This window comes from Ciconia boyciana, chromosome 7 (assembly GCF_034638445.1).
Source record: "Ciconia boyciana chromosome 7, ASM3463844v1, whole genome shotgun sequence".
Taxonomy (NCBI): domain Eukaryota; kingdom Metazoa; phylum Chordata; class Aves; order Ciconiiformes; family Ciconiidae; genus Ciconia; species Ciconia boyciana.
The window spans coordinates 52500260-52523871 of record NC_132940.1 but is presented as its reverse complement, the minus strand read 5'-3'; the positions used below and the strand labels follow the sequence as shown (position 1 = coordinate 52523871).

Below are 23612 nucleotides of genomic sequence, written 5' to 3'. Positions count from 1 at the left end.
CCTTTCTAGTAGTTTTAAGACTTAAGTTTTCAGTGCTTCAGGTGCTGGCAGGAAGCCCTAAGAAAGATGTCTTGTCTGGCCCCACCCCCACCCCCCCCCCAATTAGAGAAGTACTTAATTTGTAATGGGATGACACCTCTTCCTGGACAACATACAGCTGGTCAAATTCTTAAGACGTGTTTGTTTATGAAGTTACCTATATGTGAAAAAAACAGGTATTTGCATATGTGCCATATTTGGATGAGCCAGTGTCTGAGAAGAGACAGACCAATGAGAGATGACAAAGGAATTGGTCACATGGATGGATCTTCAAGTGAAATACCAAACTGAAATAAGTCAATTTCTGAAATAATTCATGTGCTCCTTGGTTGCTTGCAAGCCTGAGGGGGCATGGTTGCACTGAAAGGTTCTCCTGAACAAAGCTGGTATTGAAATGCTTTGTGCTGTAAAGTCTGTATGTTGATGCAAATGTATGTAGTAATTTTCTGACTTGCTGACTTTGACATTGGCTGAAATTGTTCAACAGCAGAACAAACCATCTATCAGAAAGGAATACCTCATCGATGTCAGTGCAGGATTAACTATATAGCAGGAGCACATAAATCCTGGTCATGCTGCTGAGCAGAGGGACCTTGACAGGCTGGAGAAATGGGCTGACAGGAATCTCATGGAGTTCAACAAGAAGTGCAAAGTCCAGCACTTGGAGAGGAACAATCCCATGTACCAATATATGCTGGGGGCCACCCAGCAGGAAAGCAGTTTTGCGCAAAAGGACTTGGGGGTCCTGGTGGACACCAAGTTGAACATGAGCAAGCAGTGTGCCCTTGTGGCAAAGGCGGCCAAGAGTATCCTGGGCTGCATTAGACAAAGTATTGCCAGCAGGTCAAGGGAGGTGACCATTCCCTTTGCTTTTTAGAATGTAAAATATGAATTTAGAGTTTATAAAAAATGAGCAAACAGAAAACAAACATGAACTTCCTAAATTAACTCTTGCTCATGCACAAAGCTGTTAAATACATTAAAACTGAAAATCTTCAAATGAGGATACAATTAATACAGCATATACAAATGTGGTTGTTAACTTTGTCTATATTGTGGTAGCAGTTTACAGCTTTGTGTAGTGTATGGTGTAAGGGCAACAGTTCACTGTTTTACATGCACAGTGTCCAGTGCAGTCTGTTGTAGTAAATGTGTCAGTGTTTTAGTCCATGAAATGTTAAGCTTGTGTGGAATTTCCTGGCATTTATTTAAGAAAAACCACCTATAACCCACAAATGGTCAAGATGCTTAAAATGTAAAAACAGTAGGTTACTGTGATCATCAAAGAACTGATTTTAATTTTTTTTAAAAAACACTTTTAATGAGTGGTAAATCCCAATGAAATTTTAGTGATTCCCCGTATACCATAACATTAAAGGTCCAATATCAGAAACCTAAAGAACAACAGCATGTAAAAAATTACAGTGAGTTGTTTAATACTTGTTAGAAAGCCAAAACATATTAAAATATGGGCAGGGAAGAATGGGGAATGGGAAACTGAATGGTACAGGGAATCCTTACCATGGAGATGTACGGTGTTGATGGTTTTTTCCTCCTCGCTGTTGTGTTTTCTTGAGGTTATTTGTTTGCTAACATACTCCAGCTTCGTGCTGTCTTTGTTACTTTGCAGTTCCATGTTACATTTGAATTTCTTGCATATATGGTGTGTTTTACATCTGCTGGATGCTTGTTCTTTGTTCTGTTATCCCCCAAAATGTTCCTGCCCAGTTCTCAAGGCTAGTTTCCTTTGACCAGTAATTAGCAGTTAGTCAGTTGTTTATAGCCTTGGGGCCTCCCATATCATCCTGTGCCTTTATTTTCAAGACCTCTGCTGTCATTCTATGCTTGTGCTCCTCTATGCTGCTTTTTATTCTGAGATCATAAGTAATTAATACTGTACAGAATAACTACTTGTTACTGATATCTATTAGTTACAGAAATACACACACACTTATTTGTATATACAATCTGTGTGTGCGCATGTACTTATATAGCTTTTACTTAGCTTTGGACAATTGTGTGATGTAACACTGATTGGTTTTACATATATTCCATACATATATTTTATATAACTATGTATTATATATATATTTATATGCAAATTTATACATTTAAACATTATTTATGTATAAGCTGTGTGTATTTCATATATAAATATTTATAAAAATAGGTGTTACATCATGTGTCTGAAGCTAAGTAAAAGCTATATGAATTAGATAAGTCCCCTGGTCTTTAGATAATTGCTGTTAGAGTTGGACAAGCTGAAACAAAGCTCCAGGCGGGCCAAGACACGTCCAGAGGCCTGGTTATTAGCTTAATGTGAGGCCCATGGCCTGTTACAAGTAACGTCAACACCTTGTTTATGGGGTTACACCGTTCTCTTAAGAAGATGCAATTATGGGTATCCCATCTTTGACTTGCAAAGGTACAATTATCAAAAGGTTCATGCATAAGTGAATGCAGAGAAAAATTCTGCCTGGCTTGATTTTACTAGCTGACTATACTAAAATTATATATTCCTTTCTGCAGGAAAGGTATATGTGGAGAGCTTGGCTTGACAATTAGATTTTTAGAACGTGCACTGATCTTAAGTAATCCTGATTACAAGTGTACTCTCCCAATATATAGCAAAAAGTACCAGACACTCCACATACCAGTAGAAACGGCAAGCAGAGGCTTGCTGTCTGATTTCTAAGGAGCAGGGAAGAAATCTGTCTGAAGGAATGGTGTCATGTTTCTGGTAGGAATCCTTGTCCTCAGAGGCAGATCCTCTAGACAGAATTGATGTAGGCTCTTGAAGTGCCATCAAATATACTCAATTTAGGGGATGATGTAAGAATTTGTTTGCTTCTGCAATTCTGCTGTTCTTTTAATTACTGTGTTGTGGTTTTTAGCGAACCTGTAACTCCCTTGTAAAGTCGATCTGGGTTTCAGTTTATATTTGGTAGATAACTCTTTCTTGTTTGCTTTAAGAGTGAGGAGTTTTAGCTTCTAGTGTATCACATTACTGGTGAATGAGCCGATTCAAAGAACAAAATTAAGATGAGTGGAGAATACGAGAAGAGGACAAAAAAAAATATACCAGCAAACTGCTTGTAGTTGGTCAACTTCTACTGTAATGACTACTGAAAAAAATACTATTTGTCACCACTGCTTAGCTTTTCACATTACTAAAAGTGAAGAAAAATAATTTTCTTTTCCATGTCTTAAGAGTCCTCCTTTTCAGAACTGGTGGTCTGTCACTTGCTTTTTATAGACTTTTATTCTTGTTGCCATCAGACATATTGCTGATTTAGCTTCTTAACGTGGTCTTACTTGTAAGCTGACATAATTCCAGGATGATTTTCTGTTGCCTACAATTCATCACTTTTTGTCACTTTGGCTTTCCTGAAACTTTGTGCTCCTATTTTTTAAGTGTCAGTCAGCTGTTCTTTTAATGTTCCCCCTCTAGTTAGAAATGTTCCCCATCTGCGTTTTCTTTTACTGTTGTGTGATACCTGATTTGAATTATTTTTCTGTAAATTAGTTTTCTGTAACTTAGTTTGAGATATAATCTGTTGTGGAATTAGTATGGGAGGAAGGGGCTGGGACATGAAAAAAGCACATCTAGGTTGGAGAGGGAATCTAACCATAAATGTAACTAAAAAAATCAGTATTTTACTACCTGCTATTTGTAAGAATTAGGAAAATGTTAGAACTTTTAATATGCTAGTAATGCATTCACAGATTAATAAGACTTCAGTAGATATTTAAGTGTGTTCATGTAATGAAATATTTTTGTGAGCTGATACATAGCAGTAGACCAGAAGAATAAATTTTTTAGGTTAGATTTAGTATGGCCTGAGTTTTTGGCTTTAAAAAGTGTAAATGTGCAGCACTCCATTCCTTGTGTATCTAATGCATTCAGGGTGCATAGACTGCTTGCCTATACTCGTAAGTACTTAATGTTTGCATTCTGAATAGTAAAAATGTAAATAAATGTTAAAAAAAAGGTAGATTTTATCATATAGACACCGAGCTCCTAGAAACTTTTTTTGTGGATTTGGAGCAAGTTCAGGATAAACAGAAACTAATCCCCATATGAAGTGGTGTATATATTTCTGACATCTTTAAACAGTAAGTCTATTGTGGTGTCCTTCATAGGGAAGTGGAGAAGATGTATGGGAGATAATGTGCTTTTTGAAACAAGTCATTCTGTAGTATGAATAAGTGGCTACCTCCGCTGGTAGGGACTTAAAAGAATAGTAGCAGAATTGAGAATCGGTGCCCTAGATTTCTGTTGCAAAACAGTTGCACAAATAACCCCTTCCCATAAATAATGCAGTAATCTTCCTGGCTTGGTTGCTGTGGATTGCAGCTATAGAATCAACTTAAACCACTGCCTATTTTAATATACAAAGTACTCTCTATCGCGGGAAAAAAAAATATCTTTACTTGGTGTGCTTGATTGATGTATTAATGTTAATGCAGCTTCAAGACAAATTTGCAACTGAGGGAGCTAATGTGAAAGATAGATTTAAAGGCAATTTGTATCTCTTAGGCTGCTTTGCTCGTGTATATCTAGGTCACTTAACATCTTCTGCAACCCTCACTGCTATTTCTTCCAATCAGCCACATTAAGTGCAAGTATAACTTTAAAAATTAATGTAAGCAGTTGATAAGAATTTGAATCTTGCTCAGAGAAAAGATACAAATGGAATTTGAGAATTGCAGTTTTCTGAACTGGTAGAGAGCAGTAGTGCAATGTCTATATAAAAAAAAAAATCTAAGACTGGAACAGCAGCAACTAAGACTTCTCTTACTTGCATGGTCTGTCTTTTGTGGTGCAGCTCTGTAAAGGAATTAGTTATTGTGCCTCTATTACTGACTCTGGGCAGCTGCTGAAAAGCTACAAGATCCTGCATATTAGAGTCCTTATTCATGGCTGGGTCCTATTTACTTCTTGGGCTAACCATGTTTGTATGTTTGTCTTTTGTGAAGTTGGTGTAATTAAAAACGTGAGTTTATAACTCCTATTCAGCAGATTCTTACTTCAAAGAAGAGACTAAAAGCTTTACAAGACAACTTCTTCAGTTGTCTGCCCTTCCCTTAGCCTATACCTTTTCAGATTTTTTTTTTTTTAATGTGAGTGTTTACGGATGTGATTACAGTTGTGGTAGCAAGTTTCATGTGCTTATACTTCCATAGAAACACCTTGGATGCTTCTTTAGATTGTGTTGTTTTTATTGATGTTTCGTGTAGTGGATAGGATATAAATAAAAAACTACTGCAGCCAGATTCATGTTCCCCAGATTTTTCCAGTGCATCTTCAGGGTTATAGGAGCAGCTGTTTATTAGGTCATAAGTACAACTCATAATTCATACTGTTAAAGTTTAATCCTATTTCTGTTACTTAGACTGAAAAAGCAGATGATGACCCATCTTGATCAATCTCCTTTTTCCTAACTTCTTGCAATTTCTCTCTCTTGCTGATTTCATCAGTATACTTCTATTTCTGTCGTCATTTAATTAAAACATATACCACAAAAATGACCTTCTAATATTGCCCTTGAAGAGTACATTTCGTATAACCAAAGGCTAAATTAGCTGAAATTACGTATACCATAACTTGAAGCATAGACACCTGTCCCTTCCACTATTCCACTGCAGTTATTCCATATGCTTCTGCTGTTCCTCTGCAGATATGCTACCAGGGTCGGTGGCAGAAGCCCAAAGTGAGTGGGGACACACAGGCTCTGACATATGGGGCGTAGAGAGTGAGTTGTGTGTCCTGTGGGGAGGTTCATGTGATCTTGGCGATACAGCTTCATCTGTAATAGGTAGATAAAGTCGTAGGTATCTAATTTGCTTTGCAGAAGGAGGGTGGTGTTAAAATCGGAATATTATAGTAACTATAAAGCCTAACTTCTCCATTTTTTCACATCTTTAGATATTCAAGAATTTTATGAAGTGACCTTATTGGACAATCCAAAATGCATTGATCACTCTCAGCCATCTGAACCAATACAGCCTGTGAATACCTGGGACTTCTCCAGCCTTCCAAGCACAACAGTGACATCGGAAACACTGCCGAGCAGCCTTAGCCCAAGTGTAGAGGTACGATAAAGAAATCTCTGTTTTGTTTTTTCTTGTTGAGACTATTAGCTCAACATTGTTCTCTACATTTCCTTCATTTTATAAAATATTTATTTCCATAGAAAACATACATTATTAAGATCGATAGTCTTAGGGGATTTAATTATTGAAATGTTTAATAACAGATGTGTGCATTTTGCTTAGTCAAAAATTTATAAACTTATTTGTCAAATGTACCATTAAGTGACCATTAAATTGGATTTATGCTCTGAATTTGGAACCTTGCTGACAGGCTTAGTATGCTTATACTCATCCATACTGATGACTCTTCAGTCATTACTTCATTAATAATTTGGGAAATCTGAAGCTATATCTTTCTGATAGTAAACTTTTCAGTCTGTTCATAAGAAATTCTCTGCTACTTATACAGTTGTGTTTTGGAAGGACTTTTTTTGTAGAATGACATGAATCCAGTTCTCATTAGTGAGTGGTGAGAAAACTGAGCAGGGAAATGCACACTGATGTATATTTTTCACTAAATCAAGACCTCCGTGCCCAAGTTAAAGTTATAATGTTGCTTGAAACTTTTTTTTATCAGACCTATTATTTGTCCCTAAAGAGGTGAACTTTGTTTCAAGTGTGCCCTCAATGCTGACAGCATTGGAACAGGTGTGTGAGCTTCTCAGCAATAACTGAAGGCGGTATGCTGTGATGACCCATTTTCATGAAATGGTCATAGAGCTCAGGAGGAGCACTGGGGGAGACCAGCCAAAGGACTAGCGCTGCAGCCTGTAGGGAAGCTCGGGAGCTTATACTACCCAGCAAGATAAAGTGGTTAGGATACCTTACTGAGTGAACTCTATCAGAGGCTGTTTGGACTGTGTATGAAAGTCTACTTACCTGCAGGATGTAAGCAATAGTGTGATGTGCTAGTGAGTTTGTGCAGTTAAAAAAATAAAAAAAGTGCTTGTGCTTATTGTAGCTTTTCTGAAATTTGTCATATTGAAGCTAGTATGAAACGTGTCTGAAGTGCCTTAAAGGAAACTATAGAGGAAATCCAAGAGTTGTGTTGTGTTCTGTCAGGAAGCGGAAGATAGCTAGTAGATAAAAGATCAGCTTTTTAGCCTAGCCAGGGACAAGAGTTATTTAATGACTGTTCTTGGCAATATAATTTCTTTACATGGAAAAAAATGAGCAGCCTAGGTATAACATATTTTTCAGGTTTGTAAGTAATTGAAGACTGAGGGATTAAAAGTCTAGTTGAATTTGCAGTGTAGGAATGGATTATTTTCCTTTGATTTTTGTTAATCTTGATTATACACTGGAAAACTTAAATTATATGTCTCTTTGGAATCTTAGTTAGCTAAGTTGCATGGAGAAGGCCACTGTCATAGTCATCTTAATGAAAATTTTCTTTAAGGATTGTCGTCTTTGCAGAAAATGGAGTAATGCTAGGGTATATGAGAAATAGTATGGAAAACACCTTTGTGCTATTTACTTGTATGCCATCATCTAACTCTTAGGCTTAGAGCCATAGAACTTCTCTTTCTGAAGGTGTGGTGGAAATGGAGTCTCCTGGAAGCAGGAGCAGAATGTACTGTAGACAATAGGGTAGGCAAGGATAGGCAAAGTTTATTTGGTCTACTGAGTCTACTGAGTTGTCTTGAAATAAGCTGGTTCTAATGCATTTCATGTTTGCATGTGCAAAGAACTTAATGAGGCAATTTAAAAGTCATTACAGTTGCCCTTGATCACAGAGGATGGATAAAGTTCCAGAAAATTGCAGATGGGCAAACACTATCTTTTAAAAAGGGTGTATATAGGAGCAAGGCAGGAAAGGAGGATCCAGGTTTAACAAGCACAGGGAATGATTCTACAGTCTTTTTGTAGCTCCTTGAAAGCGATAAAGGAGCCAAATAATAGCTGTCATAGTTGTTAACAGCACTTCAGTAAAACTTTTGGCAAGGTTTAACAGGCTATCTTTTGAGATAATATATCAGTTAAAGTTTCTAAAAAATGCATCCTAGTTTGAGTTTTTAGTGGAAATATCTTGACTAAATTATAAATTAAACCGTGAGAGGGGAATGGTGCGTTGCTGATTCAGAAGCTAAGACTAGAATGAAGCCTTGAGCAGTTGAAGTAATTAGTGGGCACGCTTTAGTTCAGCAGGAGCAAGTACAGTGTCCTGCACTTTGGCTGTATTTCAGTAGCACCCATAGAAGTTGAAGAGTTAAGAAGTGATTTCTCAGAAAAGATCTGGGTCATTTTTTGAATCCCAAGGTGAGTCAACCACGTCATGTTAATACATGAAAAGAAACACCTTATTGACTTAAGAGTGTGGTATAAAATTGTTCCGTTCTACTTGGTCTGCATAAGGCTTTGCTGGAGATATTGTCAAATTTAAGGTACCATGGTGCAAAAAAGATGTAGAAGAATTTAAGTGCTTAGAAGAGATTGACAAGGAAGAACTAAAGCTTGAAAAGAAATGAAGACCGATGGAAAGATTTGGTGCTGCTCAAAAGAATTGAACACTTAATTGGGAAATGGAATTTTCTTGTGTTTGTAGGCAAATGTAAAAAAAGGAAGATATTATTTTGTGCCTATACAGATGTTAGACTTACACTATAGTAATAGGCTTAGCAAAAATGTTTTAAATGTTTTCCTAAGGACCAGAATAGCTGTACATGGGCAGTCTCCCTTACTGAAGGTCTTTAAAGGCAGCATAACTGTCTTAAATGGCTTACATGTGTTCTGTGTGTTTCCCCCTCTGCCCCTTATACACCTTGGAACACTGTAATGGACCTGAGGATTTTTTTTAATGTCCCTAACAAACCATTCCGTTGTTGTTAAACATGCTCCTAATTCCAGCAGCTGGGATTGCGAAGCAAGTATCTGCTGCTATGAGATTTGTGTTACGATGTTCCAACTGTAGCACACATTTTGTGCTTCCCCTGTAGGGGAAACCTGCTGAAATCTGAAGTGCAGCGTAGTGCGTACTGTTAAATCCAGGCTTTGTGATTATTCTCCCCCTGGACCCCTCCAGAAACTGGGAATTTTATCCTATAGAAGTTTGCTTATTTTGCTACCAAGAAGTCCACAATAAGAAAGACTAACTTATCAGCTATAAGGTAGTGTTGTCCCTGTATCTTTCTAAATTTTACATAAAGGTGCATATGAAGGTGTAATTTAATTACGAAGTTGCATCTTTAGTTTTTATTCTCATGTCCTAGTAGACTGCCAGTAATACAAGGACTTGCCCATGACACTGCACCTATGACAACAGGCACATTATCGTGGCAAGATCACAAATGTGTTGAAAGGAAGAACGGTCTAATTGGGGATTCTCACCATAGACATAAGTGTATGTTCTCAGCTGAACTGTTTGCTAGATAATGCAGCTGCTTCTCCAGTACAGTCTTGTGGTCATGGTATATAGTGTTACCTAACAGAACCTGATATAGTGTGGATTACTTTGTTATTTTTCTAAGTGGCCCAGATTTGAACATTTATGACAAAGCCACCTGACTTCCTTCAGATTTTTTGTCTCGAGTATCATGTGAAAGTCAGACAGTTGTTTGACTTTCAGTATATGAAGGTCAGATTTTACATTTATTGCCAGTATTTAAAAGCATAGTTGCATATATTGGTGGTGATACTAGTTTATGTGAAACTGAAACCAAACTTTTCTCAACAGTCTCTGTCACCTACAGTAAATGTAACCTTGTATTTCATTAGTTAGAAGACTGCTTCCACATTATAGTTGTAAAGGTGGACAATTTTGAAGAGTGGTAGTTCAGTGTTGGTTTCATTTGCTTTTTCTAGTATATCTGAATGTCTTAGTTTAGCTTTCAAAAATATATGAAAACTCTTACAGTAAACATATAATCTTGTACATATTATCGACCTTCATTCTTTCTTTTTCAATGACTGTTGTTTTTTTTCTTCATATACCTGTAAGGCAATACCTTTTCCTCAATATTTTGAAATTTAATTAAAATTATGAGGATAAATTCTTATGTATTGACAGTTTATATTCCACGTACTTGCTGCATGTAGTACATGAAAATTAATGTTTTTATCCTGTAAAACTTAATGCATTTTGGTTTCAATAATATGCTTCTTTTTTAGGTGCTAAGGTTTTTTTTTTTTATATTTGGTTTTAATCAACCCAAGGGCATAATGATTCTGGTACGGCATGCGTTTAATCTAATGATTTGTTTTGCTTGCTGAAACTTACTAGAGATTGGGGGAACTTGGGTTTGGTATATCTGATTTTGTTCATTTTGTTCTTTTTTTTTTTAACAGAAACTGTAACTTTTTTTGATTTGCAACGCTGCCGCCCAATTCAATATTAGTTCACTAACCAGATATAACCAGATCGGCATACCAGATGCACTTTGAGGTTATTTTAGCTCTCTTCTATTGCTTGCCAGGCTGGTAGGACTGTAGGTGATAAGAATAGGACAGTTTTTTTCTTGCTTGCAAATTGTTAGCCTTGGAAGTGAAACCTTTCAACCCTGTTTCTTTTACCTTAATGATATATTTTTGCTGTAGTTACTCTGGGCCAAATGAGTATTCTTCCAGCTGACACTTTGATGGTGTATGTGAGAGTTGCTTGAGAGTGGGAATATAATGCTCCCCTAAAGTGATTAAGGATTGTATTACAAGAACTTTCTACACAGCTGACTTGGGGAATGACTTTTTAGCAATGTGTGCTTGTGTATATACATAGAATAGTGGTATACAAGCTTAGGTTGCCTGAGGACTTTTAATGGGACATAGCGTAGTTCTGCTTTTGCCTTCCTACTTCTGGATCAAAAGACTGGAGTTTGTAATCCCCATAGGTACTGTGTTAGAGAAGGTTAGAGCTACAGATTGCAGTTTTCCTGTTCACAGCAATCTGTTTTCTTTTCAATGCTTTATATTTCCTGGAACCTTATTTGACAGTTTTATTGGTTTTAATCTCCAGTACAAAAAGATGATGAGGCCAAAAAAAAAGAAAAAAGGGAGATTCAAGACGGTGATAAGCATGAAAAGAATGTTAATCCTTTCAGTACTAGGGACTAGCAAAAAAAAAAATAGATTCAATTTGAAAAGGATGAAAGGTGCATACCTTTTTCTTATGTACATCAAATACTGAGTTTTAGGTGTGCATTGGCAAAGCAGCTAACAAATCTAAAGTAAGATCTCTTAATACTAGTAATCGTGTGAGAGAAGTACGTGTACAGGAGGGAGCTCTTTTAAGCTGTTTGCGGTGATCTGTAGTGCCATCTGTAGGTGGGACAGTCTGTGTTTGAGAAATACATGGTGAAACTTGAATCACTGGTAGAAATCTCCTTTGGCCTAATTGAGTAGTGTATCGCTAAGGAAATAGTTGTCTTGCAACTTTTTCTTTTTTAAAAAAAACCTGTAGGGTATGTTTTAATATTGTGATAATTCAAGCTAAATAATAAGTGTTATAATTCAAGCTAAACAGTGAACACTTTTTAGCTTAACTTCTCAGATTTCAAAGTAGCAACAATGTAATTTTAGATGTTGAAAAAAAACCCCAACTCACTGAACACGATCTCAAAAGACATGTTTTGTCTTAGGAGGTGGAACTCGATCTGCAGTGTCTTACTCTTACAGTTGGGCTAAGAGATCTCTGTATTTAGTGAGTACTAGTGGCTGAAGCACTTTGGTCTGATCTGTAGTTTCCCCATTTATCTGCACATGCCCATGTGTTTAGTGTCTGGCATGTAGAGAGACTGTCTGGCTCACTGTCTTCTAAGGCCTTTTGCCAATTTATTTAATAAAAGAAAGCAAAAGAGGAGTAAGGAAAATAGCTGAAATTACAGATGTCAGCTAAATTTGATGCCAAGGCAGGGTGGAAATGAAATTCTCTAAACATCTTGGAATCATAAAATAATCCCGGCTCACCTGTGAGGTTGATCAGATTGCAAAGGGTTTCAAGCAGCTGAGCCCTGAAAACCTCCAAGGATGGGAACTGCAAAACCTTTCTGGCCGATCTGTTCCAATGCTTGATGATGCTCATGGTGAAAAAGCTTTGCCTTATTTCTGATTGAAATCTCTGTTTCAATTTATTTGTGGTTTCTCATGTCTTTCCGTCATGCAACATGCACTTGGCTGTGCCTTCTGGGTAACCTCATTGTAGGTACTGAAAGGCTGCTTTTAGGTTCCACTGAACTTTTTTCTCAAACCTAAAACAAGCCCTGTGCCTTCATCCTAACTTTAAGGGGTAAGACTTCCAGCTCTCTCACCATCTTGATGGCCTCTGCAGAACTTGCTCCAGGCTATCAACATTCTTGTCGTATTGGGGGGCCCAAAACCGAATGCAGTATTGCAAATGCCTTATTAGACGTGCCAAGCAAAGGGGAATAATAGTTTTGCTTGATACTACTGACTGTGTTTCTGCTAATGCAGCTCCTGTTAGCCTCCTTTGCTATTAAGGCATACTGTACGCTCATGTTTGGTTTGCTCAATATCTGTAAAAAGACAAATAATAGTCAATGTGAATATTTTGAAAAGGGGTAGAGTTAAGCTAACCTAATTTTCACCTACAATATAGGAATTGGTTTTGTTTACAAAGCAAGCAGTAATGTTGTCTTAACCTTTGTAAGATTTTGATAGTTTTGTGTAACTTCTTAATAAGATGAGCTGACATAGTCTAGAGGAAAGAACTTTGGATGTATGGTTTCTAGTGGAATGAAAAAAAAAATCTGTGTTTCATCAGTAGCAATTTGTATTCAAAATGGAATTGTGCATCAAGCAGTTAATCAGGATCTTAGAGGAAATCTCAGAAAGAGATACCTGCATACGTAGAGTGCATTATTAAAGCAGCAGGATACTCCAGTTCTGTTTTCCTGTTTCTGAGTTTTGTTGACTGCAATATCCTCACCTGGCCTTGACAAATGCAGTCAATTGTACCTGTCGTAATAACAAGCTGTTCCTGGGAAAAACCCAGACCTATTGCACTGTCTTCAAATGTCTTCTTTGCCTTAATATTTATAAAGATTCAGTACTGTCTAGCTTGATGGTATGCTGTGTCTGATTGTTGTACTCCCTGTTATCATACTGCTCCTTTATGCTTGTATCTGTATGTGTGTATTGCCCATTATTTACATCAACTCCTTTTCTGCAGAAATGGTGTGCTTGTTTTCTTTCATCACCCCATAGTATATAGTGTTGGGTCACTCAGGAGCCTCATTGCTTTCTCTGTGTTAACTTTACAGTGGGGAAATTATATTTGGTTTCCTGTGTATTTTGCTTTCAATTCCAGGCTGTTTGTACAAATAAAATAATGAAAGTATTGAACCAAAGCTAAAAAAAGTCTTCCGGGGCAGGCTTCTGGTCAAACTGAACGCAAAAGTGAACAAACAAAAACCCCATGCTCAGTTTGAGATGCATACATAAGCAATACAAATCTGCTATTTCTAAAAGCTTACCTTTCTCAATTCAGAAGTAAATAGAGAACTTGCAAAAAATCACGTAAATTTGGTATCTAATTATGGTTTTTTTTATTACTTGTAATAATTACATCCTGCAGCCAGGTTCAAAGGTAGCTAGATAAATTAGGTTACAGCATATTACAATTTTAATGCTTTCTTTACTAAAGGAGCTGAGAAAATGCTTGCAGTGATGATAGTGCTTGATCTTTACTTGAGTCTTTGAAATGTCTCCTCAAATAAGCTAAGGTTGGGCAATTGATACACTCTTGCAAAGCCAAGCTGAGCCTGCTTCTCTGGTTACACCTGTGACAGCTGGGTATTATGCAGGTTTTCTCATAGAATCTGGGAGCAAATTAGCATTTAAGTATCCATATGCACTTTTACATTTGTGGATAGATGAAGAAATTATTTATCTGCAAAATCAGTATTTTCCAAAGCATTGTTTTCATATGCACGATTTATTTCTATGTATGGTTTATCTCTGCATGAATTTTCCTTTATTTAGTTATCTTGTGACTTTGTAGGTAGAATCTTTCACACTGGAAAAAGAATAAGCCTGTGAAGGCACAAAAAGTGACTGCCAAACATAACTTGAAAGAATTAGTAGATAATTTAAGGCAAGAAAAAAAGTCTTTCCTTTTGTGTTTCTCACATGAGAATCATCCTTTGTTTTTTAATATTAATGCCACAAATAGTGATGAATGAAAATGCACTTTTTCCTTCTGGCCAAACTGTATAGAGTAGTTGCTGCTGATTGTTACTGGGATCCCTTGGAGCTGACAGGACAGGTGTATTTTCAATAAGTATGAATGACATTGCTTCTCACAAATTCAGTAGAAGAATAGTGAATTTTAATGGCTAACAGTACTATGTGGAAACATCTTATTCTTCAGTGCATTAAAAATGGAGCTTTTCGTGTGTTTCATGATTTTGATTCAAGTTTTGTTGTTTCTTTTAATATCTCTGTTGCTCCTCACAATACAATTTAAAGGAAAGAAGGCTCTAAGTTATTTTATTAAATTGTTTAATTGCAGTAGTTAGTTCTGGTTTCCTTACCTACTTATTTTGAACAAGCTGTTTCTTCTGAGCTCCGAAATTTAACGTATGCTTGCTCATTCAAGGAGTTATAAAATTTGTCTTCAAGAAGCTATATTATTGTTTCTTATTACAATGCTAAACCTCATGAATGTTTGAGTCTTGGTCAATCTTTTTCGAATATTTATTTCTTCTATGTGCAGTATTTCCACTGAAAAGTCTGCAGAAACTGCTTTTGGACTAGGAAATACTTCTTTATGTACAGTGCTCTCTTCTTTGAGTGCTTATCCATCTGTGTACTATATTTATGAAAATGTCTATTGGTTTTTGCTACAAAATTCTTTGCTGTACCAGTATGGTATGTGTGATTGGTGTCTTTTGTTCTGGGTGGACATTCTGTTGTTTGTGCTTAGCTGAAGGTGGGTCTTGAAAGAACTGTGCAAGCAGTTACTAGGAAGGGCTTTTAATCCATCGCAGTGGTGCAGTGGTTGATAAAGGGCTCTTATGTAGCTTGGTTGGTCATGCTACTCTGATTTGTGCAGTGGATGTGTTACTACTTCTCAAGCATGCTTGTTGTGAGACTTTCTCTGTGCCCTCTGCTCTGAACTGTTTAGTGTGCGTGTTCATGATGAGCAGTCTGACCCACAAATCCTCAGCTAAGAAATGTCTTTTCCCCACCCCTCTGGATTGGTCTCTTTTCCACATCTCATAGTCTGCATTGGCAAACTGAAAGAAGTTATGTGCTTTCTATGATAAGACTAATGGGCCTCAGGTCTTATTAAAAGGATGATAGTGAGTGGGATGGGAAAAAAATAGCATGATGATGATCTTTAGTTCTGAAAGAGTCCTAAAGAAGGCAAGAGAATAAAAAAATGAGGGAAAAGAAGGAAGTGATTGACCCTGAATGTAAGCCAGTTGTAGCCAGGATTAGTCTGCAGAAGCTTAATCTTGAACCAAGGTGGCTGAGAGAAATTTGAGTGATGAGAAGGTATCATTGATCTTTGCCCTTCATAGACAGAGCATGAGGGACAAGCAGAGTTTGTGCACACTACAGGGGGCTCCTAAACCGAAGTCTGTGCAAGAAACATACATGTGGGCTGACTGTGTGTCTTGGACTAGTCATAGAGGATGTTTCTGGGCAAGACACTGGACATGTGCCAAGTCACCTAAAAACACATTTCCTCAGTTTCCCTTACCTTTTTGGGTGCTTGCACTTTGTAAAGTTCAGAGAAATTAACAGTCTTCCCAACAGAAGACCTGGGAAATTCAAGGATAATTTGTATGTGGGGGTACCTCCTGTGCATTCAGCTACAAGAGTGTGTTTTGTTTTGTTTTGTTTTCCCTTTTCCCTTTCTGACAAAGAGGAAAGTTCCATCAGCTTAAACTGGTGCTTTTCTTTTCTGCTTTCTAAAGTCAGAAATCTTAGACTTCTGTCTGGGTTGAGCCTTATCAGTCTGAAATACCCATATTTTTCCCACTGATGCTTTGCAGCAATGAAAACTTCACCTAGGTGTTCATAGTAGAAATTCTTCACAGACTTCATAGACAATGTAAAAATGAAAAGTATCTCTGGCTTGACTTGGACACAGAAGGTAAAAATCCTGGTCTCGGTGGCTGAATGGTATAAGATTTATCTTGAAATTCCATTCAAGCTGAACAGAGTTGTTTTTACTAGCATTCAATCAAGCTTTTCTTCTTTAATGGTATGGGGGTTTTGGGGTGTGGTTTGTTTTGGGATTGTTTTTTGTTTTGTTTTAAGTTGAAGAAGGATTTTGTAATGTCCTCCTTTTCCTTTTTGTCCTGTAAAGGTACCAGCTGCCCACAAAATAAGATGTGTAAGTTTAGGAAGAATAGTTTCCATATTTATTAACTTTTTCTTTGCTGCCTCCCCCCATGGCAGAGACAGAGAATCAAGTGGAGTAAAATTGCAGAAAACTTAAAGGGAATAGTGAGAATGGTCTAGATATGTACTTAGTATATTCTAGAGTTGTTTGCTGATGCGAAATACAATCTGTTTGGCTAGTTGTACATCTTGGGCTAAAAGCAAAATGATGCGGATGAGATTTAATAGTTTGAAATTATTTATTGAATTTTTTCAGAGGCTTCATTGTGTTTGTACCAAAGGTCTTAGTGGGAGACCTAATAGGACAAGATAGAGGAAACTGAGTTAACTAGTTGCTTTCAGTGCCTCTTGTGGGAAATTAGTGTAATAAGGTTCTTGCCAATGTATGAAACTGTCAATATAGTGTTTCATAGTACATAGAAGGGGTTTTTTGTGCCCAAGTGTTTGACTTTTCCCAGCTGTGCTAATTAGGCTGAGAAGACAATGCCTGCGCATACAAACTTTGCCTTGTCACTGCATTACAGCCTTACAAAAGGAAATGAAATTCTAGGTTAATTCGAGGCTCAAAATAGCGTTTCTCTTGCAATATGCATTACTCTTTCCTTGCCACTTTCTTCTCTCCCTGTTCTACATGGAATATTCCATTCATTACTGCCTAAGAAATCAGTTATTTTGCAGTCTGCAAATGCTGAAATGACGTTAGAGGAGAAACACTTGCTTGTAACCAAAACTATTTTTGAACAAACGCTTCATTTTAGAAATTGTAACCAGCTAAGAAAAGCTGAATTGAGATTTTTTGCTGTAAAATAATTTTGTATTGCATTTCATCAAATGATTCCCTGTGATGCTCATGTGTTAGGTAATCCTGAAAGAGGAGTATATGAAATAGAATACGAGGAGGTACTTAACTGGTATGGAATAGGATTTGACATCTTTTGTAGGATATTTTCAAGGATAAATTTAAGTTTTTCAAACATAGCTAATCAAAATAGGTTAAGAATCTTTCATGAAACTTAAAGCATTTGTATTTTAGCCTGGCTTTTTTTTTTTCTCCACGGTGTTTCTACCTCTGAATGAATCCAAAGGGAAACCTGGCACGCATTCTGCTGTTTTGACTATTAAATAAGTGTGCTCTTTCTCATTCTGTTGAGATGGTGTTTAGCTGTGATTGAAAATAACCTTTTAAATGTTTGGAAAGATACCTGCTATGCTGAAACGATGGATTGCTTATGCATTGTAACAACGAAGGTAAGACGATAAAGCTTTTGATTAATGCCTACAATCTTGGAAGTTCTTGTTGAATCTTTCTTCCAGTTTTTGTCTACCTGTAATGAAAATGTCTTGACGGTTTTCTAGTGTTGATTTTTTTTAAACTTTAACAGCACAGATTGCCAAAATAAATTCTGTAGTTGTTGCTAAGAACAATCATAGATGTTAATTCTTCTAAGAGCTAATTATGCACATATTGAAAAACTCCAGTGTAGTAGAATGATGATTTTTTTTTTTGTTGTTCTGCAGTAAGGCTCTTTTCTATAAAAATTCACTCTTTTAAATGTGCTAAAATAGTAGTTTGCTTTTTATTCCAGAATGAGGAATTCCAAATGTTTTACATAACCTTTATCAGGACATGTTTAAAATGATCATCAAAGAGAAGATGATGAATCTGGGAAGTCCTGATAGGGATGGATATATTTCAAGATGCTTTGTTATTTTGACATCTTGCTGCTTTGAGATGAAGAAACCCAGATTAGCTTAGTGTCATTACTTCTGTGCCAGGATAAAGTTTTCTGTATGATTGTTTTTAATACAGTCCACTTGTAACTGCTAAAGATAAAATCTGATGCATTACCAGAATGTATTAGTACAGTGCTTGTGAAATACTGATTTGGTGAGTTTGGTTTTTTGGAAGCTTTTCATTTTCCTGCAAGTAGTAAACTGTTGTTCTGCATTGCTCCCTTTTCCTTGGATTTTCAAACAGTTGCAGCTTTAAATTTTTTTAACAAGCTACTTTGACTTCTAGCATTCTTCTGGATAATTTGAAACCACAAAACTTGTTCATACAAACATCATTCTCAAGAAGTATAATAAAATTTAACATATTTGAGAATATTATGTGGTTTAGTGATAGTTTTTATAAAGGAAAGGGTCAAGATGCTTATCGGTCTGTTTGACACAAGGAAGCATAGGCTGATTGGAATGGGTGAAGTTACCTTGTCTCTCACCAGCAAAGGAGTCTTTCTGGTGTCTGAACTGTTGGGGTTTTTTTGAAAGTGAAACAACCTTTTAAATCATGTTTTATTAATAACATTCATTTGTGGCATTTCTGCTTTATTTCTTTTAGAATATTCTCTTTTTACAGTGAGATTAGGATTGGATATGAATTCCTTCACTTTGGTTATATCTATATGTACCTTAATTTTGTTGTACTCCTTTTAAAAAAGGGAGGGGCAGTGCTGTCATTTTTATAATTGAACTGCTCAACTTAAGTTTTATTTTGTGCATTTGTTTACCTTCCCATATCTACTTGTCTAAGAGTAGAAGGATAACTTACATGGAAAGTGAAGCCAACAGAAAACATATTCTGGGAAAAAAAAGTATTGTTTTTAGTATGATTAGCCTAGCTCTATGAGTGCTAAGCAAGTAAGACTGCTCACAGAAATGCTGCATGAGAGAGGAAGAGATCATCCTTTCTGCACAGCATAGTCTTAGATGGGCTTAGATTGATCATGCATTTCCACCTGGAGTTATCGCCACTTAATTGGTCCTGCCTGTTTCATGTGAAGTTCTGGCCTCATTTAACTAAATGCTGCTGTAGTACCTTGTAGCTTCAACTAAAGCTGTTTATTTAAAGTGGGGCTTATAAAAGAACTGTTTGCTTCCCTGTGAACATTTGTGCATCTGATGACTTGAAAGTTGTAGTCTAATGAAAAATTCATTCCTTGGTTTTGTGCATAAACCTATTTCTCAAACGTAAAGGAAAATGGATGCATATAAGGAAGGCAATTTTGAAATCATCATTAAAGAAATGTATGATAGGTTTAGTAATATTGTTAAATGCTTCCTCTTTCTCCACCTTGAGTGGAGGAGTATTTGAAACAATTAATTGTTACTCTTTATTTCTGAATAGGGAAGAGAAGAATTTAGTCAGCAAGATGAATTTTCTGATGAATTTGAGAAATCTTTCATAATTTGATCTTTGATAATTTTGTTTTACTTAATTCAGAATTACGATCTAGTCATCATGGGCAAACAGGTCCTTAAACTACTCTCTGTCCTGTCTTCTAACGTCTATTTGGTTTACTTTGCCCAAATCTAGTGCAAAGAGTACTGATTAATACAGTATTTTTTTCTCTGTATGTGGGCACATTCAGCTTGATGTAGGTAGGCAAATTTGCATCACTGCAACCATGGATACTATTAAGAGCAGGCACGTGGGCTGAGCTAACAGTAATGATTTTTATTTAAGTAACAGTTTTAAATGAGTTCATGGCACTTAAAAATACAGAATATGGAAAATCATTAATTTTTCCAGAAAAGCAATTTTTGAGCAGTCATTCTTGGCTTGCTTGTTCAGTAATATACTTTCAGTAAAACAGCTGAATTTAAAGTGATGTAAAATTTCTTCAAATAATATTTCTAGTAAGACTAGTGCAAAAGAATTTTTTTTGGTACCATTTTTATTTCAAAGTACTAAGAAACATGCTGCTTGGACTATACCAGAGCAGTATTGGTCTAGTCCAGTACCTTGTTTCTGACAGTAGCCAAACCCAGAGGATGCATACATGCATCCTCTTGGATGCATGTACGATGCATCAGCCTATTACCAAGGGAGAAAGATGAAGGTTTTTTTCCAAGCTGTTAAACTTAAGTAATGAGTCCTCATAAATTCTGGGTCCCTTCTGTTCTGGGCGATCACAGGGATGTGGCTGCACAAGGTGGGAGGCTGCATGGTGCCTGAACACAGGAGCACAACTACGGCCAGCGTGGCTGACGTTGGAAAGATGACACTGAGTTTGTGTGATTTCTGCAGATTTCCTCACTTGGTTGTGCAATGTACTGTAGTTCAGAGAATACCACTTGTTATTGTCAGTTTTCAGAATTTCCCTCAACTTAAGTGAATTGTGCCTCCTCACCTACCAGTTGCAAGTGCAAAAGGGAATGACAGAATCTCTTGCATTGGGAGTGATCTACTCCACCTACCTGCTTAAAGCAGGGTTGGCACTGAATTCAGACCAGGTTACTTATGGCTTTGATTAGGTCTTGTAAACCCCATCACCCTGTCTCAGTTTAAGGTTGTCTCTCCTCCTGCTGTGCACTACTAGGGCCAAGCTGTGTTTTCTTGGTAACCTCCTCTTAGACATTAGAAGGCTGCTACTAGCTCCTGCAAAGCCTTCTTTTCTCCAGGGTGAACAGGTCTACTTCCCTGAACTCTTCTTCATTGTGCTTCAGCCATTTGACCATCTTGATGGCTCTCCACTGTACTTGTTCCTATATTCCAGATATGATCTAACAAGTGTTTGAAAAAGCATAAGGAGAGGTTACAATGCAAGTTTTAACCTTCTGGAGGTACTGTGTGCATAAAAACTAAAAACTCTGATGTTGGTAGGAGATAAAATATGATAGACACAACTGTGTGAAAATGGAAACAATTAAAATCTAAGCTTTTATGTATAAACTTGGTGGGCCCAAAGGAGGATGCTTTCTTAAATGGAGGAACAAAATATAGAATTTTGTGAATTTAAAATTGTCGGAAAGATGGATACTTGGTTATATGGGAAATAATTACACTAAAAACTTAAAGAATACCATGAGTTCTAAATAGTCCACAACAGCCCTTCCGAGTTGGCACATGTGAATGATGTGTCATGATGGGTTTTGGCAAGGAAGGTCATTTTGCCGAAATTTCATGTTCTCGCTAAAAAACTAATTGCTTTCCAAATTTGATTAGATTGCGTATAAATCATAGTTATCTGGTGAGCCAATTGAGTAGTGCTAATAATATACCACTTGGCTTTGATACACCATCTGGTTATAGTGTTGAAGAAATGCATGCAGAATCAATTATCATAAAAAGTTTGGGAAGTGAAAAAAATTGTGCATCCCTAATGTTGGCAGTGTCAGCAGATGGTATGAAATTGCTCTTGCATGTAATCCTGAAGTATAACACAATGCCAAAGAAACAGCTGCCGACTAGGATAGTTGGTAAGTGTCAAAATCAAGGATGGTTGTCTGCAGACTAAAGGATTGGCCAACTTTCATTTGGAATAGGAGACCAAGTGTGTGAGTAATGTATGCCGTAAGTGGGTTTAAAGGGTATTTGACAAAATGAGGAGGAATACAGGCAGAGAATGCTGTTCTTGTGGTCATGCCAGGAGAAATGATGTCCCAGTTGCATGTATTTGTGGTCGCGAACAAGCCTTTAAAAAGTTTGAAGTTTTAATACACAGAATGATTTTGGCAGGGGGTCACGCTTCGAACCCCTATGTGACAAATAAAGAAGCCCAGTGCAACACGAGATAGCATGAAGTTGGTTAAATCCAGAAGTTGTAGCTAAAGAACTTAAGAAATACTATATTTTGGACTTCATGGATGGGACTGAAGGTGGCTTGTCTGAGTTTTGAAGATGAATAGGTTTGAAGGTGATGAGTGAGGACACAGAGTGACGAAGAAGTTGAAGGTGGCAGAGAGTGACAGGGATGGAAATGATACAGGGACCTGATAAGCAAAATCTGAATAGCTGTACTAAGAAAGCATGAGGAAATAGACTAACAAGGCAAATAATGAGTAAAAGTTTACGTTCTTACTGTGTATCGATTACAAGGATATAATAAGCTTTCTGCATTTAACTTATTTCTAAGGGGATTCTAAATTCAGAGTTATCTTTCTCTTAATATGTTATTTGGTATTCTCCCAACCGCCAACAGTTTAGGACTCAAGGACTTCCTGGGCCAGAAACAATTGCTCTGTAGTAATCTTTGGTGCTCTCTTATATGGATTGTCTAGTCTCACCGAAATGCACATAAAATACAAACCAAAGGTATACATCTGTGGCATGTGCTTCATATACAGAGCATCTCCAGAGGTAATCTTTGTTTACATGTGTTTGCTTGCTCTTTCTAAATGACTGCAAGTATGCAGGGTCAGTTCATTGATAAACCAAAAGTTACTAGAATTGTATAGTTTTGCAGGCAGAGACATCAGTGAAGTTTGTATTTGTTCGAGTTTGTGTGCTCGAAGAAACTGGATACAACATACTTGAGGTGCTTATGTGAGGCTGATGAATCTTATATGAAGCTCTTGAGTCTTTCTGTTTAAGTTTGTACTTACTTTCCCTCCTGTTTTAAAAGTAAAAGCTGCTAATTAATACTACAAATAAGTGACAAATGAGTTATATTTGGTTATTGCACCAGTTCGGGGCGTGTTTGGTTAGGAATTGATTGAAGAGCAGATAAAACAAATGCCTGTAAAATATCAGTATTTCCAGCAGTTGAATTACACAACTTGTGGACTGACTTTGAGATCATGGTATGGAATATGTTTAGGTTGGAGATGCTGAATACAGCAGTAAAAAAGGAGAATAACTCTGAAATCAATCCTATAAATAAGACCTTTTCAAAGCATTTTCACAACTCTGCCTGCCTGCCTGGAACTGTGTGGGTTTATTTCAGAGGAGCTGATGATCATAACCTGAGTAATTTTCCAGGTAGGATTAAGGGGAGCAGGGTATTGAAACATTCATTCCCAATCAGTTTTGCTTTGCTGTTGTTTACTGTGGGAGGAGAAGTCAGTCTGTGACAGTGAACTGATCTATTGGGTTGCTGCTGCTGAGAGTGCTTCTACCTCCTTTTCTTCACTGCTCACCTACTAGGAACCTAGTAGAACCTGGTGTGCTTTTCTGCTGGCTAGTGAGTGAAAGCAGCTCGTGGAAAAGGTAGCTGCTGGGATGGAGAGTTGGAAAGTATTGAGCAGTTAAATTGACTCAGCTGCCTGTAAAAAGGCAGGTAAAATGATAAGAACTTAACAGCTCAATGCTTTTGGAAGGAGAAGGGGAGGAGAGCAGTGATTCTCTCTTCAGCAAAATCAAAATGTTTGCTCTGTTTGGCTGCTGCTCATGAAACTGGACCCTTAGAGTGAACAGCTTTGGCATAGTTTCCTGTTGTAATGAAAACAGT

At 37.0% G+C, this 23612-nt stretch overlaps 1 protein-coding gene across 6 annotated transcripts in view; it reads left to right on the top strand.

The window, feature by feature from the left end:
* DLG1 (discs large MAGUK scaffold protein 1) overlaps positions 1-23612 on the top strand; it is a 171639-nt gene that overhangs the window by 9243 nt on the left and 138784 nt on the right. For all 6 annotated transcript variants that reach the window (XM_072866744.1, XM_072866742.1, XM_072866740.1 and 3 more), the window contains exon 3: positions 5969-6135. In XM_072866744.1, coding sequence (XP_072722845.1) covers positions 5969-6135 — 167 coding nt within the window. The remainder of the gene's footprint in view (positions 1-5968; positions 6136-23612) is intronic.